Source organism: Gouania willdenowi (assembly GCF_900634775.1).
Source record: "Gouania willdenowi chromosome 24 unlocalized genomic scaffold, fGouWil2.1 scaffold_320_arrow_ctg1, whole genome shotgun sequence".
Classification (NCBI taxonomy): domain Eukaryota; kingdom Metazoa; phylum Chordata; class Actinopteri; order Blenniiformes; family Gobiesocidae; genus Gouania; species Gouania willdenowi.
The window spans coordinates 1,075,498-1,088,725 of record NW_021144848.1 but is presented as its reverse complement, the minus strand read 5'-3'; the positions used below and the strand labels follow the sequence as shown (position 1 = coordinate 1,088,725).

Sequence of the window (13,228 nt, the reverse complement as noted above, 5' to 3'; positions counted from 1 at the left end):
TCATTAAAAAAAAAATCATAAATAATAATGATAATAATAATAGATTTTTTTTCCTAGTGATCTTTGTTGGTTGAGGGGTTTAAAGATGATGATGTGTTTGATTGTACCTGAGATGATGATGACCTCATACAAGCGATGGATGGATGTCTGATTAAAGAAGAACACGAGCTGGAGAAAACATTTCTAAACACAGCGACAGACGGCAAACACCACTAAATGTCAAATCTAAATATCCATTAAGTCCTGGGTACACCTTAGCCACAACATTATGACCACCTAGCTGTCAAAGCACAGGCTGCTGTAAACTTCAGGGGGTGTGCCGTGGTATCTGCAGCACTAACTAGGATTTATTAGGTCCTGGAAGCACATCCCAATGATAGTGGCCTACAACTCAAAAAATGAAAACAGTATACATTTAATTTTTTGTTTGAAAAATCAAATAAAATAGCTTTTTTTTAATTTTTTTTTTAAAGTCCTTAAAACAAAAAATGCAATTAAATTATCTCCACGAAAAATGAAAAAGATGAAGAACTCCTTAAAGATCATAAAGGAAAATCTAAAAATGTAGCAAAATTGTTTTAATAATTTCTGAAAATTAAATAAATTATTGAACAATTTAAAACAATTTTTGGGTGTTTCGTTAAACAAATAACGACAAAATAATCATAATTGCTTTCTTATTTTAAACTACAATTTTTTTTAAACTTCACCAATAAAAATAAAATTAAATAAAATTAAGTAAAATTAAATAAAATTAAATACAAATTAAAATTAAAATAAATACAAATAAAATTAAAATTAAAATTAAAATTCTTAAAAAATTAAAAGTATTGTTTAGACGTTTTTTTTGTAAACAAATATAGACAAAATAATAATTATTATAAAAACATTTTTTTAACTACAATATTTTTTTAAACTTTACCTTCAAAAATAAAAAAATCAACTCCTATTAGTTTCTTATTTAAACAAACTGCTTAAAAAATAAAGAAAAAATATTTAAAGCAAAACAATGCAAAAATGCTTCTGAACCAATTCAGCCGTGGTTGGATTTTGTTCAAAGTAAAAAATGAGTTTACTGCTTAGGTGGTCATAATATTAAGGCTGGTCTGTCCAAATCCTTAGTTGTATGTCTCTGAACTAGTTAAATATTGATATTATTGGTAAACCTTGGGTTTCAAACGTCATCCTTCATCGTAATCATTTAAAAACACTGTTGAAATCCTTTAAAGAACTTTTTTGCTCAAAAAACAAAACAAATGTACAGTACATGTGTTTCTGAGTTATATTTGTTGCAGAAACTTAAATAAAACTCAGTATTGTTTGTATTGTAGTCTATGACAAAGGTTCTCAACACAGGGGTCGGGACCCAAGAAATATTCAATATCAAAGTACATCTAAACTGAATGTTACCTTTACAAGTTTTTGTTGGTATTGTTGTGGTTGTTTTATTTATTTTGTTGTTCTTTTGTGACATTTTGGAACAATTTTGCATATTTTAATTGTCGCTTTGTGTATTTAAGTTGTCGGCTTCTATGTTTTCTGAGTCATTTTGTGTGTTTTTAAATTATTTTGTGTTTTGTTGTCAATTCATGTTTTTTTGTTGTTTGTATTTTTTATTTTTTGTCATTCTGTGTGTATGTTGTAGTTTCGTGCCATTCTGTGCTCTTTTATTTGTTTTTGAAGTCATTTTAGTCTTTTATAAATTCATTTTGTGTAATTGTGTTGTCCTTCCATGTGTATTGTTGTGGTTTTGTTGTCCTTTTGTATGATTTTTGAGTCGTTTTGTGTTTTGGCTGTCACTTTATCTTATGTTTTTGGAGTCGTTCTGTGGGATTTGTTATCAAATATTGTGTTTTGTTGTCATTTTGAGGAAGTATTTTGTCTTTTGTGTGTTTTCAAGTTTTTTAACATTTATTTTGAGTATTTTAGTTGTCGGTTTGTATGTTTTGTTATTCGTTTCAGCTGTCACTTTGTGTTTCTAAAGTGACTTTAAGTGTTTTTGTTGTTGATACATGTATTGTTGTAGTTGTTTGTGAATTTTTGTAGTCATTCCTTGTGTATTTGTTGTGGTTTTCTGCACTTTTGTGCCATTTGAGTTAATGGTATTTGTTGCCAAATATTGTTTTTGAAGTTGTTTTGAGTTATTATTTTGTCCTTTTGTGTTGTTTAAAGTTATTTTGTGGGATTTGTTTCCAAATATTGCGTTTTTGTAGTAGTTTTGAGTTATTATTTTGTCCTTTTGTGTGTTTTTGAAGTCATTTGGTGGGATTTCTTGCCAAATATTGTGTTGTTGTAGTCGTTTTGTGTGTGTTTCTTTGTCGTTTTGTGTATGTTTTTAAGCCCTGAAGCCACAGTCGTTGTAAACTCCTTCTGTTGAGAAGGTCTTTGCATTTGAAGTGTTATATCTGCAGAGGGTAGAACGGCTGCTGTTGAAACAGAGGTTAAATCGTTTTGTTCTCACTCTCCTTCTGACACCCTTCATGACCCTGGGTGTGAGTGTGAGCCTGTCCGTCAACGCTTATCAGGAACTTGGAAGGTTCATTGACATTCATAGGAAATCATGCTGACAGCCTGCTGGCATGCAGCTGATCCGCTGCATCGGTCTTCAGTGCATGGTGAGGAAAAGGTGTCGAGGAAACACTAAAATGGTGCTTCAACACATGCTGCTTTTTCCCAGGTTGCAGTTTTTCAAGAGTCGGCCTCCAACAAATCCCATCAGTTACGGACATTTCTCTTCATACGTCACCTGCTGTGACGTCAGGTCTGAGCTACAGCAGCAGGGATCACCAGACGCCTCCGGATCAGGTCAGTGACAGTAACAGCTGAGGTTTCACTCCCTCCTCCTCAACATCATTTTCATATAAAAGTCCAGTCGTCAACACGTCATTGGTTGTTGAGGTAACCGAGTCGTCGGCACAGTATCTCAAAGATCTCGGCCATGCACAGGAGGATGGTGATGATGGTGAAGGTGTACATGGCGCTGAGGAAGATGGTTTTCTCAAAGTGTTCGGGCACCATGCACTTGGTCACGTTGAAGGTCTTCTCCAGAGCGCTGGCGTCGCACGTGTACAACGGGTGGACCTGAGATAGAGAGAGGGGAGAGGGACAGGAGTCAGATATCAGCTGTACAAGTACAACACAGTAGTATATCACTGTAGTACAGTACTGTAGTACATCACTGTAGTACAACACTGTAGTACAACACAGTAGTACAACACTGTAGTACAGTACTGTAGTACATCACTGTAGTACAACACAATAGTAAAACACTGTAGTACAACACTGTAGTACATCACTGTAGTACAACACAATAGTAAAACACTGTAGTACAGTACTGTAGTACAGTACTGTAGTACAGTACTGTAGTACATCACTGTAGTACAGTACTGTAGTACATCACTGTAGTACATCACTATAGTACAACACTGTAGTACAACACAGTAGTACAACACTGTAGTACAGTACTGTAGTACATCACTGTAGTACAACACAATAGTAAAACACTGTAGTACAACACAATAGTAAAACACTGTAGTACAACACTGTAGTACATCACTATAGTACAACACAATAGTAAAACACTGTAGTACAGTACTGTAGTACATCACTGTAGTACATCACTATAGTACAACACTGTAGTACAACACAGTAGTACGACACTGTAGTACAGTACTGTAGTACATCACTGTAGTACAACACAATAGTAAAACACTGTAGTACAACACAATAGTAAAACACTGTAGTACAACACTGTAGTACATCACTGTTGTACAACACTGTAGTACAACACTGTAGTACAACACAGTAGTACAACACAGTAGTACAACACAGTAGTACATCACTGTAGTACATCACTGTAGTACATCACTGTTGTACAACACTGTAGTACATCACTGTAGTACATCACTGTAGTACATCACTGTTGTACAACACTGTAGTACAACACTGTAGTACAACACAGTAGTACATCACTGTAGTACATCACTGTTGTACAACACTGTAGTACAACACAATAGTAAAACACTGTAGTACAACACTGTAGTACATCACTGTAGTACATCACTGTAGTACAGTACTGTAGTACTTATTTCTGAGTACATTGATGGTTTTTCTATTCCAGTATTTATTATTTGGTCTGTTTTCAGTGAAGTTTATGAGTTCTACAGGAAGTTGAAGGAGGAGGAAATAAGGAGCAGTGACATGAAGGCTGTGTACCACTCAGCTCATACAATAAAACATTTAGAACCATTTCATTTCATCCTTTTGTAGTCTATTTAAAGGGGACATATCATGCTAAATCCACTTTTTTAGCCCTTAAATGCATTTTGTTGTATATGTAGATTGTTTAGAAGTACAGAAAAGTTCAAATTAGTCTCTTCAGGTGCTCCATTGATATCTTTATATTCTGTTTGGTCATATTTTTCAGTCTGTTGCGATTTTTCTATTCTCGATTACGTTTTTGAACAATAACGTCACAGTATTTGCAGCAAAACTGCCAAATTAGGACATCGACGCCATTTTTATTTCTCGCTTTTATTTTGTAGTCCAAGCTCCAGGATGCAGAAGTTACGAGAGGATAAGTCAAAATGTTGTGTTGTTGGATGTAGTAACCCACACGCTTCATTACACCGTCTCAAAGCATCAGAACCTTTTCAAAGTGCCTGGTTGAGTTTTATTTTTAACGGAAATGTCATTTTTGTGTGCGCGAAGCACTTCAAGGATGACTGCTTCATCAACCTCCACCAGTATAAAGAAGGATTTACAGAAAGACTTTGTCTGATTGAGGGTTCAATTCCTTCTATCTTTGGAGACGATGAACAGAGCACTTCGGTAAGCTGTAAATAATGCTAAAAAGTGTGATGATAAGACGTCCCTGTCATTGTTTTGTTAGCATTAGCAGTTGCACCGTCTTTATATGTTAGCGCTATGCTCGCTTCATTTTCATCTCGCTCCGCCGGGTCCGACTCTGGCTGGAACATGAAAGGCTGGATGGACAAGTCTTCCGTTGTTGACATTTTGTAAATAACGTGAATAAAAAGTTTTGTGGCGCTATAACAAAGGTCAACGCGTTTTGGCCAATAACTCCCACACCGTTTGTAGCAAATTTAAAACCATCATATCCACAGATTCTTTGAATAGCACTGAATCACCTGGGCTAGGCCACGCCCATTTCCGTCTAAATTTTTCTCAGAGCAAAATTGCAAAAACTGGAAAACCTACTTTTTCGAACTCCTCCTTGGGGTTTTGTCCAATCAGCGTGAAACGTGGCACGTAGAGTCTTCAGTTGGACGTAATCTCCAGTTAACCCTATGAGTTTGTTCGGGTAAATTATGCGCAAATTATTAACGAGTAAATTTTTCTAGCTCGCTATAAAAATGCAAACTGGTGCATATCTCGGTCAAATTTAATGCTAACAACACCAAATCTGAGATCCATAGTTGGCATGTGACTGTGAGGAAATGCACCAAATTTGAACGATGTAGACCACTAGGGGGCGCTACAAATAATGAATATTTATATCTCTTAAATGGCAGACCAATTTTTACCAAATTTGTAGGGTTTGATCTTGGGTCCCTCCTGAGGCGATATCTCAAAGTTATTCACGATTGGTCAAAGTGGGCGTGGCTAATGAAATCATAACACATAAATAAACATTTATTTCTGTTGAATTATTATGTTGAGGGCAGTGACATTTACAGGGTAGATATAGAAGACCACACAGACCACCCATACCAAAAATTGCGCCACTAGGTGGCGCTATAATTGCAAAAACATTTTGGCCTTTAACTTTTACAATTTAATTCACATCTTCATAAAATTAATTTCCACATGTTCCCTACATAGAGTCGCATTTTCTGACAGAGGCCACGCCCACTCCCACAGCACATTACTCTTTGTAAGTCACGACATATCAAAAACCTACTTTTTCAAATTCATCTTTGGGGTTTTGTCCAATCAGCATGAGACTTGGCACGTAGAGTCTTCATTTGGACCTGATCTACAGTTCAGCAAAATTTGTTCGGGCAAAATATGTGCAAAATATTAACGAGTAAAGTTTTCTAGCTAGCTATTAAAACGCAAACTGTTGCATATCTTGGTCAAAAAAATTGCTAACACCACCAATTCTGAGATCCTTGGTTGGCATGTGACTGTGGGGGTTTGAGCCAAATTTGAATAAATTAGGCCTCTAGGGGGCACTGCAATTATGAGAAATGTATATCTCCCCCAAATGGCACAACCGATTTTTACCAAATTTGGTGGGTATGACCTTGGGTCGCTCCTGGGACCGTATCTCGAAGTTATTCGCGATTGGTCAAAGTGGGCGTGGCTTATTACTACATAACATATAAATAAACAAACCTTTATTTCAGCAGAAGTATTATGTTGACTCCAACTACCAGAACAACTTCCGTTTTTTTTGGTCCGCACCGGGACTTGAACCGACGACCCTCCTTACATCATATAATATTATATTATATTATTTTAAAGTTACATATTATATATTATAATATCATATCATATATTACATTAAATTACATTACATTATCATTAATTATATTGTTATTTTATATTATAGAATATATATTAAAATTACATATTACAATATCATTTCATATAACATTACTTCATATTATATAATTTAATAAAATATAATACACAACATCATATTATATTATATTAAAATTACATATTATAATATCAGATATTTGCATTATATAGTGTAGTGTCGTGTTATGTTATATTGTATTATATTACGTTACATTATATCATATATTAAATCATCATTATATTAGGTTAGAAACTATTTAATTAATAATGACAATTTCCAAACTAAAAAATGTCTCATGCACATTTTTCACTACAGTTTTATATTCCTTGTGTATTTTTCCAGGTTAGGGTTGAAGGAAACGTCAAGATTAATATTTGCTTTTCAGGTAATGTAGACGTAAATGTAAAGAACTGAGAGTAAGAACTAAATGTTTGGGTTAGATTAGCATGTATCATTTAATATTATACTATATTATTTATTTAGCTTCTTTTTTAATATAGATAAATATGAATAGATGCTGAGGATGTAGATCAGACCTGGAAGCCAAAGAGGTGACTCTGTAACCAGAAGGCGATGACCTCCAGAATAATACGCAGGAGAACTGAGATGATGTAGAAGACGGTGTATGTGGGTCGCTCCAGGATCTCCTCCTGGTCGATGTTTTTACAGGCGGCGTACAAGTGGAACACGGCCCCAGGAACCAGCACCGTTACCAGCTGTAGGGCCCAGAACACCTGCACATGCACACCACCCAGGAGAAGAAGAAGAAGGAAGAAAAAAGGAGAAGAAAGTGTTTAATTATGAGTTTCATCATTTGGTTATTACATTATCAACAGTAATGTCAGAAATATAAAGAGTACTGATATATTCTACACAAGTAGAACTACTGTTACTTGACAGAAAATGTGATCAAGTACAAGTAAGTCATACATAAAATACCCAAGTATAAGTAAAAAGTAGCTCAAATACATACAATACAATACAAAGTTACTAGTTACTTTTACCCAAACACAGTTATTTTTGATAATAAATCTTGGTACGGTTCCCTTGCATACAGTAAAAATCTCATGTATAAACTTGAAAAAAAAAAAAAGCAAAGAGTCTCTGTCTGTTTGTGTGTGTGTGGCTGAAATATCTCTGCGGTTCAGGGACAGACAGAGCTGAGACTTTCAACATGGCTGCTGCTCGGTTCAAGGGTGTGCAACGTTGGATTTGTTTGGACTGCGATGATACCGTGAATAAATTATTTCATAAAAGTGTCCACCGGGAGCGGACAATTTTATGAAATTTTAGAAAAAATTGTCCACCGGGCACTCCCTTGAACCAAGCAGCAGGCATGTTGAAAGTCTCAGCTCTGTCTGTCCCTGAAACGCAGAGATATTTGAGCCACACAAACACAGACATTAGCATTAGCGTTAGCATTAACAATAACCTAGCATTAGCAACAAATTAAAGAGGAATTAAACCATCCATGGAAAAGGCACTGCACTAGTCTGTATAAAATAAAAGGTTTGTCATAACACATTTTTTATTTATTTTTAAATAAAATAACACCAATGAATTCAATTCAAATTAAAAACAATTTTCAGGATCTAAGTATAGCTAATTTTTTTAACTCTAAAACTGAGAAAAATAATGTCATTTTGTGTGTTTACTGTCATTTGGTGAGTTTTTCTCACATTTTGTGTATTTCTATTGATTTGTCTACTACTAAACCACAGAGTTGGAACTGTCGCCCCCTGCGGTAACAGATTTTTGTCAGGTTACAACTGTTTTCACCCTCTTTCAGTAAACAAAAGAGGTTTACATCGACATCTTTAACTTTTACTGATTATTTAGATCAGGGGTCTCGTCACCAATGAGTTCCATCTAAAATCTGATTTACTTGCCAGGCTTTAAACCCACACAGATAAAAACAGATGTAGTTAGTGCCTCAGTAGAGTTACATACTGCTGCACTTTAAACATTTTTCTATTTAATGAACCTTCTTTAAATGTTTATTTTCACTAGAACTTTGTGACAAATGTTTTTAGGTGTTACAGATTTGGTGTATGGGTTGTGATAAGATATGCTTTTAAAAAAATGCAAAATATTACACAATGGTTAAATTGTACAATCAGGTTACGTGTTTTACGATTATCTAAAGTTGTTGTGAAATAGGAACATGAGGATTTTCTGTGAAACATAATGAAAATTAAACAAATGCATAAATTAGGCGAAATAAAGAGTTGTATTTTGAAACCTGAAGTGAAAACATAAAAATGTAGTATTTCATAAGTGCTTTTTAAACCGGTAGCCCTTCGGATTATTCACTAGATTTGAAGTCGCTCGCAGATTCAAAAAGGTTGGTGAGCCCTGATTTAAAGCAACCAAGAGCAGCAAAAGTTTTCATTTTGATGAAAAAGCTGCTAGATGAACTAAAACCTGCTAAATCAGGGGTCACCAACGCGGTGCCCGCGGGCACCAGGTCGCCCGTAAGGACCAGATGAGTCGCCCGCTGGCCTGTTCTAAAAATAGCTCAAATAGCAGCACTTACCAGTGAGCTTTTATATATATATAGATTTATTTATTTAGCTATTCTTGTTTAAATCACACTTACATGTAACTTAGAAATGACAATACATATATATAAACACTTAAAATGTAAAGTGTTTTTTGTGTTTAATACATACTTGCCAACCCTCCCGATTTTCTCCTGATTTCTGCCCGACATTGTCCGGGCGGACCATCCTTCACTGAGCGTTGTTTCCAGCCGGACAATAATAACGATTACACCGCATAAGAAGAGGAAGAAGACTCTTCTTCCTCTTCTTATGCGGTGTAATTATATTATTGTAATAATAATATTGTTGTAATAATAATAACGATTACACCGCATAAGAAGAGGTGTAATCGTTATTATTGTCCGGCCGGAAACGACGCTCAGTGAAGGATGGTCCGCCCGGACAATGTCAGTGAGGAAATCGGGAGAAAATCAAATCCAACCATGTGTAGGGAAGTGTTTCTGTTATGGTTATAGCCGTTGTTGTATAGGCTATGTTTAATTTTCCTTTTGTTGATTATTTTTATTTCAAGCATAAATTGCATAGATTGATGGATAATTTATGCAATGTATGCCTTTTTTGTTTAATTTTATGTTATTTATTTTATTTATTCTACTACTACCACCATTTACCATTTGCACGGGTACTGTGGAATTTGTTCTTTACTTTATGTGTTTTTCAAATAAAAGAACACTGTGAAATTGAATTATTTCATTTTCTCTTTAAAAAGCAAACTACCCCCCCCCCCCCCCCCCCCCCCCCCGCTTTATTTATTTAAGTGTGTATCAAACTGGTAGCCCTTCGCATTAATCAGTACCCAAGAAGTAGCTCTTGGTTTCAAAAAGGTTGGTGACCCCTGTGCTAAATGATCTAAAAATCAAAAAATCAGGCTGAATGTTTCACTCCAATAGAAAACAATGGGACGTTTACAGGCAGTGGGGCCGTGTGACATCATCAATCACATGATTTCAAGATGGAGGAACACAGGCTCTAGAACTGTAAAGTAGTCCCATTTTTAAAAGTTAATGAAACAAATATGGTGAAAAATAATGTTTTTTTTTATGCCTAGATCTACTAATAAGTACATTCCAAAGATCCCTTTATGTAGGACCGTTTGCCCCCCCTCTGGGGCGAGGCTAGGATAACCCGCTCATTGTTGTTTGGTCCTACCTGAGGAGTTATGGGTCTGAACTGGTTGTAACAGAACAGGTTGAGTTCCCGCCGGTCCGGGTCACAGCTGAAGTGCAGCGCCTCGTTCCCGTAGACGGCGAAGCCGAGAACGCCGAGGAAGAACATCCGCACCGAGCCGAAGAACAAGGTGTGAAACTGGCCGATCACCGTGGGAGGCCTGAGCTGCACACATACACAGAGAGAGAGAGAGATGGCGGGGGGTGGAAGACGTTAACGGCGTCCGTCAGCGCCGCCCTCGCCCCAATCACTACTCACACATCCTTCATAGAAGTTTTTAATGTAGTTCAAAGACATGGTCGGCCGCTGTGTTTAGCTCCTGGGCTCACGTAAACCACCTTCATGGCCACATTGTAAAAAAAGGACACCATCACACACACGCACGCACACACACACACACACACACACACACACACTGTTTCCAAAAGCCCATGTCACTGCATCTCTTTGGCCTTTCATCCGTCCACCGATTGACCAGAACAAGACAACAGAGACAGTGGGTGGGGGGGCAACAAAAGGTCGGGGGGGCGGGGCGGGGGGGGGTGGGCGTGTGGAGCCTGTGTTATAATCCCTGTACAACACTGTCAGCAAAAACAACACAACCATCACCTCACAATGCAGAGAGAGGTGGCAAACGCGCGACAATGCACCCTGTGAGGGCACACTGAGGGAAAAAAACCCATCAACATCTTCATTTGATCTGAATTATTGAACAGATACAAACACAAACAGTACGTCAGAAACACTTTTAATCAATACTATAAATTACAACAGTCAGTGATGTCATCCCTAAAGAAACAATGTGGATATTTGTACAGTAGTGTGGCTCATTCTTATTTTTATTTTTTTTTACAACGACTCTTTCAAAGGCTTTTTAAAGAACTTAAAACAATATATAAAATATTTGGACACTCTAATGTCAAATCCTTATTTATTGCTCAGAATTTAATATCTGAAATGTGTTTTTAAAATGTGAATTTAAGCCTCATTTATACATGGTTTAATATGTGTCCAAAAAAACAAACATTAAACATGTGTCTGAGGTAAAAATCACATAAACATCTTCATTTGATCTGAATTATTTAACAGATACACACACACACACACACACACGCACACACACACACACACATGCACACACACACAGTATGTCAGACACATTTTTAAACATTAACATAAACGAGAACAGTCAGTGATGTCATCCCTAAAGAAAAAAAAATGGATATTTGAAAGCAATATGGCTCATTTTTAATAATTAACAACTTTTTCAAGGCTTTTTAACTCTCTTATTATCCTCAAATATTACTAACAAATGTGACCCTTTAGGTCAATCTGACCCCAGACGAACACAAATGTGTGAAATATGTAAAAAAATGTCAACAAATTAGCAAAAGTCATGAAATAAAAAAAGTCAGCTATTATATTTTGAATGATGAAAATGGGGTCAAATTGACCCCTAAGATAATAGAGGCTTAAAAACTTGTATGAATATATTTATATAAACAATGTATGAAACATGGATGCCCTAATAATACTTTTACAAGTCAAATCCTTCTCTATTGCTCAAAATTTAATACCAGAAATGCTTTTTATTTATGCTGTTTACCTTAATCAAAAGTAATTAATAAAGGTAAATAATAATAATAATAATAATAATAATAATAATAATAATAATAATAATAAATATGTTGTTAGTTTTTTAAAAAAAGAAAAATTACTATCTTTGGATTTAATTAAAAATGTGGCGTGAGAGAGAATGTACTGTAATTATTAATAGTTTCTTCCACATTTTTTGCTTTATTTTGAAAATCAGCAGTAAAATAAATGATTTTTAAAATAAATGTCAAACACTTTTGCGCATTAATCCACAAATAAATGTATTTTACTCAAAGGTCATGAGGGGAATAGTTTGCAAAACTATAAGCAACACTCCGCGCCCGCGCGCACACACCTACACACGCGCGCGCGCGCAAAGTGAGAGAAATAGACAGAAGTCCAAATAAAGTCACACACCAACCGTAATCCTGGCGGTGTGTTGTTCATCCCCCCTCTGTGACCCTCCCGGGCTCCGTCAAGTCATGCCCGGTTTGCGGGACTTTGCGGCACGTGGAGAGAAAAAGAGAGAGAGAGAGAGATAGTGCGCGCGAGGCGACGTTTCTGCTGCGATCCTTCAAAATAAAGCCAGGCTGGATTTAATGAGCGCACACAAATCACAGCTCAGAAAAGTAGAGAGAGAAACACCGAGTTTTACACAAGAAGAAGACAAATGCACAGCAAAGTTATTACACAAAATATGATTTATATATACATTGATTTATTTTAATATTCATATTGTTTGTTGTTTTTTTTCTTTTACAAAAATATGCTTTTAAATGTTCAAAAACCTTCTGAAATATCTAATAGAGGGTTGTCACGGTGCGTCACCAACCCGGAAGTCGCCATTTTGGAGGTAAGCAGCAGGTTTACAAACAGCACACACACAAGCAAATCCTGAATTTTGAGATTAAATGGTGAAATATTGCCGTGTTTTTGGCTGTACCAATCGGTCGGACCATGAAAAACATGGAGTTTTATAGAAAATGTCTGCATTAGTTCTACATTAGCAGAGACTAGTCCCACTGAAACAGTGTTAGCCCCTCAATGCTAACCGCCACATCTGGAATGGATGTGAGAAACATGGCGCAGCAGTCCTTCATCTCCCGTCTTCTATTGAAATCCAGCTTGAGTGGATGTTAGAACGCAGGATGGAAGGAAGCGGCGTTCTGGGAGGATTCGCTTTTAGCTTGGTTGCTAGCCTTCTGATCACCGCTTACGTCTACGCTGGCAGACACCGCTGGTACGATGCTCCGCTGCTTCCTAGCGGCGTAGCAATCCAAGGCTCGAGGTCCAGAGTCGTCTCATCTAACGGACTATAACTGTTTGACTAGCCTGAATCTGAGATTTCCTG

General features: G+C 36.4%; 1 protein-coding gene across 1 annotated transcript; it reads right to left on the bottom strand.

Moving 5' to 3' along the window:
• Positions 1 to 1,833: 1,833 nt before the first annotated feature.
• Positions 1,834 to 10,578, bottom strand: gje1a (gap junction protein epsilon 1a). The gene is made up of 4 exons (XM_028440715.1): positions 10,540 to 10,578; positions 10,264 to 10,446; positions 7,087 to 7,284; positions 1,834 to 3,081 (listed from the first exon to the last, which is right to left on the bottom strand). Exons 1-4 carry the CDS (start codon positions 10,576 to 10,578, stop codon positions 2,884 to 2,886), a joined length of 618 nt encoding a protein of 205 aa, XP_028296516.1. The 3' UTR covers positions 1,834 to 2,883.
• Positions 10,579 to 13,228: the final 2,650 nt, after the last annotated feature.